The sequence below is a fragment of the Pelobates fuscus genome, chromosome 6, assembly GCF_036172605.1.
Source record: "Pelobates fuscus isolate aPelFus1 chromosome 6, aPelFus1.pri, whole genome shotgun sequence".
Taxonomy (NCBI): Eukaryota; Metazoa; Chordata; class Amphibia; order Anura; family Pelobatidae; genus Pelobates; species Pelobates fuscus.
Window position 1 is genome coordinate 201,661,769 of NC_086322.1, and position 7,526 is coordinate 201,669,294.

The 7,526-nt window shown below is 39.1% G+C and overlaps 1 protein-coding gene across 1 annotated transcript in view; it reads left to right on the forward strand.

Moving 5' to 3' along the window:
* CDKL2 (cyclin dependent kinase like 2) overlaps positions 1–3,089 on the forward strand; it is a 67,313-nt gene extending 64,224 nt beyond the window's left edge. The window contains exons 12-13 of the mRNA XM_063458661.1: positions 1,602–1,705; positions 2,564–3,089. Coding sequence (XP_063314731.1) covers positions 1,602–1,705; positions 2,564–2,635 — 176 coding nt within the window. The 3' untranslated portion in view covers positions 2,636–3,089. The remainder of the gene's footprint in view (positions 1–1,601; positions 1,706–2,563) is intronic.
* The last annotated feature ends 4,437 nt before the right edge of the window (positions 3,090–7,526 follow it).

Genomic DNA, 7,526 nt, shown 5'->3' on the forward strand with positions numbered 1-7,526 from the left:
CAGAGGGATGTAGCTGTGTTCAGCCCCTTTTCTGAGGCTGGACGAGCCAAGCAAAACACTATATGCCAACACATTAGACGGACCTCCGGTCTAAGTCGGTTTGAAACCTGTTACAACATCTAAAGAATAGATTAGTAACACGGCTCTGTAGCAAATGCTACAACTCCGCATGTGTATCGTTATTATAGTAGCTTAATAAGGACAAATTCCACTCGGTACTCATTGGGTTAATGAACTGGTGTAAATAAGAAAAAGCGTATACGAAAGAAAAACGTCAGATGACGTCAGACTAGAAGATTTGTCATTGGCCCATACACCCAAGGCATTTGCATATGCCCACGTGGGTTTTTTTGGCGCTAATTTTCGGCGGTCCCATTGGTCAATTAGCAAGTGGCTGGGACTTGAATACATATAAAAGGAGACTTCTGACTAGTCTCAAATTAGCCCCTGACGAAGGTGCATCTGAGCGAGCACCGAAACGCGCGTCGGGCTCTAAGGGCTCTCTGTTCTACTCACTCTATTTTTCACTTAGGGATCTCTATCACCATGTGTAGGCAACCAACACACTAAGTATGGTTATGCACATGTAGTCACCCTTATTGTGTGTTTTATTCCTCCTATTTGTACTAGGGTTTGGGTCACGCTTTGTATCTGCTGAGTATACCTCAGTAGTATCAATTGGGGCCTCTCGATTATATACTGTAACCATTATTTGTTCAGTGTTACAGTTATCGAGTTGTATATAGGGGGAGGTACTATTTACATGCCTGTTTCCCTATGTCATCTATGCTAAGTATTCATTAACTCATTTATGACACCCCCTTTGACAGTGGGACTATCGCTTGGTATACCGCCGACCAGATACTACATTAAACTGGTTACCAAGTTCATAGACCCTCTTGCAGTTGCACGATCTAAGCACCGTGTCTAGCTGGACGTGACAGCACCCCAGATACCTATGTTCGTCATTTGACTTATACCTACTCTAAGGGCCCCTAGCTCTGGACTTGACCATTTCTTTCTACTTATTAAAGTCACTAGCCAGTTAGCTATTCGGGAGCTCTGTAGGTTCATAGGCATCATTCTTTGTACATAGAGGAAAGCCATTTTGGCTAGATTTTCACTACTATTTACTGGTGTTCTCACTAGACGGTATTTGTCACATTATCAGTATTATTTCGTTCACCATATCCAGTTGTACACTTGACTAGTCTGGTTCACTCCAGCAGTTGAGTTTTCTTTCATTAAACAAAACAGTTCATCTGCTTTCAGCTCAGGCTCTGATTGGGTGCAAATATCACGTTTCAGAATCAGTTTTTTTAATGCAGTAACTATCTGTCAGGGTTTGAATATTTGAATTGCAATTTTTATATAGCTACTTCCATATTGGACAAATTTCCTGATCCCAAATATTAATATTAGCTAAACTTGGTAAAGCATGCCTAGATGATATTACATTAATTGCAGTTGATTTATACAAATAAAATATCAGGTACAAAATATAACATAGAGCTAATAATACTTTATACTTATTTTTTTCTTGACATGGACATAACTGTATCATGTTTATGTGTTAATATATTTTCTTATTATTTCTGTAGCTTGGAGCTCAAAGCTGGCAAAGAAAGACAATCGAATCATACCAGAGTCTCGAATTCCATCACTTGCTATGATCGATCTTTATAATCCAACCACCTTGCCCCAGGTCATACATGTCAAGAATACCGAGAGCTGTGATATAAAACAGTAGTAAAAGAGATCTCCATGTTATTCTGATTCTGTCATTTTCTGTATTATTCTGTACAAATTTATTTTTTTGGTATTTGGTATAAGTGTTTTTGTAATTAGGGTTAGGTGATAATGCATTAAAAAAATATTTCATTTAGAGTACATGCACACGCAGCTCTAAGCCTCTATTCTCAAAAAGGTACCCTATACCTCTATGAGCTCCATATTTTTTGTTTGTCTGGGTGTATAAAAGAGGACCACAGCAATAATACTCACAGTAATGAGTATTTAAACTACAATACATGTGTGTAGAAATCAGTCTGTGTAAATAAGATGCATTGTTCGTGTTCTAATTTACATATCAGTAGCATAAACTGTTATTGGTAAGTCACCTAAAAAATGTCAGCACAGCCCTGCCACTGGTTAGCCCCTTTTACACCCCCTCTTTGTCCAATTCAAATGTTGGGAGGCATGGTACCCAAGCATGATAATCTTATTTATTTATTTGCAAGCATGTGGTATACAGCTGTTGTCATCAACAAAGTTTATTTTTTACTGAATGCATGTGAAATAGTTCACCATTGGATAGCATGTACCTGTATATATGACATGATAAAGTGTATATTAGCCTGCTTCACTGGTGTAAGTTGTGGTACATGTGTATGCATAGGCAAGAAATCCACCAGACATTTGCTAAGGTAACCCAATGACCGATTGTAGCACACAGTTAATTAAAAAGATACAAAGCAGTATAGATCAAATGGTAAGACCTCTGTTTTCCCCTTACTGACAAGTTATATTGTGTCTGATATCAATATCATTTTTCTGTTCACAGGTTTCAGAAAAATTGTTGCAAGACACCCTAAATAACCACGAAGGAAACTTCCCTCATGTGGAGCACTTATAGTAAACATCAAAATGACAATTACATTCCAAATATGCTCTATCTTTTCTGAAAATCTGACTGGATTTAAAATCATGAAAACTTGACAAAAAAACAACACATTTTATGAGGCATTTCCAAAACATATATTTACTGGGGAATAGTAACCATGCCACTATCCACATATTATTGGAGTCAAGATTTATAGGCAAGATAATATGTACTATTAAAAAGGATAATCGGAGACCTTCATCCACTACTATTTTTGTCATAGCTGTTCAATGACTTGCACAAATTGTCCCTAAAAATCTTGTTCGTGCACAACTGAGGATGTTTCACTCATGAGCCATGCTATACCAAACATTTATATTTTCACAAAGCTATTTTTCCTTGCAAGACAATGTACAGTAGTGTAATATTGAAATTCTAGCCATGGCCAAACTGATTCAATCAAAAACAGAAAACTGGAAACATGGCTTTTTAACCCCTTAAGGACCAAACTTCTGGAATAAAAGGGAATCATGACATGTCACACATGTCATCTGTCCTTAAGGGGTTAATACTATTGTACAGGTCTCATGTGAGGCCCTCTCTTTTTTAAGTTCTGGTCCCTAGCGTGTCATTGTATTTTAAAATAGGTGTCACCCTCTCATTTTTATTGAAAACGAATTTTAGGTCAAGTCCGCTATTACTATTTTTCTGTAAACGTCACTGTTATCTCTCTTGTGCATGTAGATATACAGTATGTCACAAAAGTAAGTACACCCCTCACATTTTTGTAAATATTTTATTATATCTTTTCATGTGACAACACAGAATAAATGACACTCTGCTACAATGTAAAGTAGTAAATGTACAGCCTGTATTACAGTGTAAATTTGCTGTCCCCTCAAAATAACTCAACACACAGCCATTAATGTCTAAACTGTTGGCAACAAAAGTGAGTACACTCCTAAGTGGAAATGTCTAAATTGGGCCCAAAGCATCAATATTTTGTGTGGCTGCCATTATTTTCCAGCACTGCCTTAACCCTCATGAGCATGGAGTTAACAAGAGCTTCACAGGTTGCCACTGGAGTCCTCTTCCACTCCTCCATGACAACATCACATAGCTGGTGGATGTTAGAGACCTTGCGCACCCCCACCTTCCGTTTGAGGATGCCCCACAGATACCCAATAGGGATTAGGTCTGGAGACATGCTTGGCCAGTCCATCACCTTTACCTTCAGCTTCTTTAGCAAGGCAGTGGTCATCTTGGAGGTGTGTTTGGGGTCGTTACCATGTGGGAATACATGTGGGAATACTGCCCTGCGGCCCAGTCAAAGGGAGGAGGGGATCATGCTCTGCTTCAGTATGTCATAGTATGTGTTAGCATTCATGGTTCCCTCAATAAACTGTCGCTCCCCAGTGCTGGCAGCACTCATGCAGGCCCAGACCCTGACACTCCCACCACCATGCTTGACTGTATGCAAGACACACTTGTCTTTGTACTCCTCATCTGGTTGCCACCCCACATGCTTGACACCATCTAAACCAAATAAGTTTATCTTGGTCTCATCGAACCACAGGACATGGTTCCAGTAATCCATGTCTTTAGTCTGCTTGTCTTCAGCAAACTGTTTGCGGGCTTTCTTGTGCATCTTCTTTAGAAGAGGCTTCCTTCTGGGACGACAGACATGCAGATTAATTTGATGCAGTGCACGGCATATGGTTTGAGTACTGACAGGCTGACCCCCCACCCCTTCAACCTCTGCAGCAATGCTGGCAGCACTCATACGTATATTTCCCAAGGACAACCTCTGGATATGATGCTGAGCATGTGCACTCAACTTATTTGGTTGACCATGACGAAGCCTGTTCTGAGCTGAATATGTCCTGTGAATCCGCTGTATGGTCTTGCCCACCGTGCTGCAGCTCAGTTTCAGGGTCTTGGCAATCTTCTTATAATCTAGACCATCTTTATGTAGAGCAACTATTCTTTTTTTTCAGATCCTCAGAGAGTTCTTTGCCATGAGGTGCCATGTTGAACTTCCAGTGACCAGTATGAGAGTGTGAGATAGATAACACCAAATTTAACACACGTGCTCCCCATTTATACCTGAGACCTTGTAACACTAATGAGTCACATGACACCGGGGAGGGAAAATGGCTAATTGGGCCCAATTTGGACATGTCCACTTAGGGGTGTACTCACTTTTGTTGCCAACGGTTTAGACATTAATGGCTGTGTGTTGAGCTATTTTGAGGGGACAGCAAATTTACACGGTTATACAGGCTGTACACTTACTACTTTACATTGTAGCAGAGTGTCACTTCTTCGGTGTTGTCACATGAAAAGATATAATAAAATATTTACAAAATGTGAGGGGTGTACTCACTTTTGTGACATACTGTATGTATATTTGTGGAAATACTGACACAATTCACCATATTTTAATCTATAGCAGTACTGCTCATCATAGATTATCTGCTAGTTTTAGATGCCCTGTCAAATTGTGTTAGATAACCAATCCAACATTTAGTTATCCTGCAAAGAGTCATGTGTTTAATTTATTAAGGCAAATCATTTACTTTTTATAGATTTATTTTCCATCAAACCCACAATATTGTAATTTTTTTTTATATTATTTTTATATGAATTTCTTTTATCTAAACATTTATTCACATATTCTGAAGACGTTTTCAGAAATATGGTAGGTTTTCTAAAATATAAAATTGCTTAACTCTTTGACAAAGCTTAATATAAGTTCATGTTGCATGTTTTTGGGGAGCCATGTTAAAATACATTATGACTTATATTGGAAATTATATTTTTTATTAGTATCTCCCTCTAGGCAAGCTATGTGAATGCTTTAATGCCACTAAATCTATCTTGTTTGCCTTGTCACATACTCATCGTTATATCCAGGAGTAGTATCACTTCGTAAATACTGTATGTCAATAAAATAAGCTGTCGAAGGAGCAACACAACCCGTACATGTTCTTTATTGTAAATGTGTTATAACAGAACATATTATCATAATCAGAATGTCCTAATTGTAATTAAACCACAGCCTCGAAAGCAGATGCTGCTTCAAATAGGTACTAATTTCAATATATATTCTTGGAATAAGGTTCTCCTTTTGTTGGAATGTCCAGTTCCTTTCTTTCATGCTTTTACTGACGTCTGATCAGTGCCCAAAAATGTGTATGCAAAAAAACCCCACAAACATTTAGTCACTCTTTATGGCTGTAGCATTTAACTTCTTCATCAAAGCTCTAATTTCAATTATTTCATAGAAGATGTATTTGTATTAATATTGTTCCTCCTGGATATTAAGACTATCGAGAAGTTTATGTTCCTTTTCTGGACACCAGTCACCTGCTGTAGGGAAATGTATGTTCCTCATTGATAGATACAAGATAAAACATATACGATATATGAGATGACTCAGCTTTACATCTTTTTACCTATGTGTAAGGTTAACCATAAAGACAACCAAGGATACACTTGTCTCCCTTCTTTAATCTTTGAGGTTTCATACTGTATCTTTAGATATCCTGGTTAGTATCCTTTCTGAGCATAAGAATGGTGATCTTATATTATACATGAATATAGGAAAGGACACACAAGTATTATTCATAATGTAAGTTAAGCAATAACATGGGTAAAATTTTATTTTGAGGCTACCACAGCTCCAATTCAGAGCTTGTGTTGAAATGTATGGATGACTGCTAAAATGGCAATATATGCAGATTCGGATTACACATAAAGTGGCTTGGGCATTCGCTTAGGGACAAATTCAGATTGGGGCCTGCACCTGGAGCTCTGGCTCTAGCTGTGAGCCAGCGGGGAGATCAAAAGATCTATGGATGACTGCTAAAATGGCAATATATGCAGAGTCAGATCACACATAAAGTGGCTTAAGCGTTCGCTTAGGGTCAGTTCAGATAGGGGCCTGCACCTGGAGCTCTGGCTCTAGCTGTAAGTCAGCGGGGAGATCAAAAGATCTTCCTGCTCAGCCCTGAGCCTCCTCACCTACTTGAAGTAGCATTGTGTTCTGTACCAATATTAGGTACAGGTCAGTTTAAGAGCTACTTCATGGTCCCCTGATGTTTCTGAATGACTCAGAATGCCACAGCCAGCTTTGAGTCATGGACTGAATGCCAGACTACACGGGAACTCTTTAAGGGATTTGCACCCAATACTGGTGCGACCACAACACTCCTACATCAGACCACAAGGTATGCTGCTCCCCAACTCACCCTTCAACCTACCACCAGGGATGCAGTCCAGAGTACTCCCCACTGTATAGCCTCCTCCTGCAAAAGGTAAGCAGGCACTGGGGGCAAAAGAACAATTCCTGTATACGCACAAACAACTTGTAGACTCCTGCGCACACATAATTCAGTCACTGCACGCAATACTCAACCAACACACAGAGGCACACACAGCCCACCCATACAGCTCTCAGCCTCCTACACTTACAGCACTTAATCTCCTCCACACACTTAACAGTCAGTGAACACTCACAGAACTGAGCCCAGGGTTCTAGGATGAGGCCAAAATCTGGCATTCTGCAAAAGGCACTGGAAAACATAACGATAAGGCACAAAGTGATCTATTTAGCTTTGCCAAAACAGTTATATGTAGCTATAAATAAAAGAGGCTGAATTGTAGACTCACCAAACTAGAGCAACGAGTACTGCTACATATAGTGTAAAGAATAGAAATATGCACGTATATTGGGATAGATGAAAATAAATTACACACTAACCACGTATTTTGATGGAAATATAACAATTTTACCCAAAAGGGGGTGAAGGTAGAAAAGATGCAGCAGATGAAGAGGACAGCTTACTTCAGATATTCTAGGACATTTAAAACTATTTAAAAAAACAAGATTAAATTAATATTTGTCACCCTAGTGCCCTTG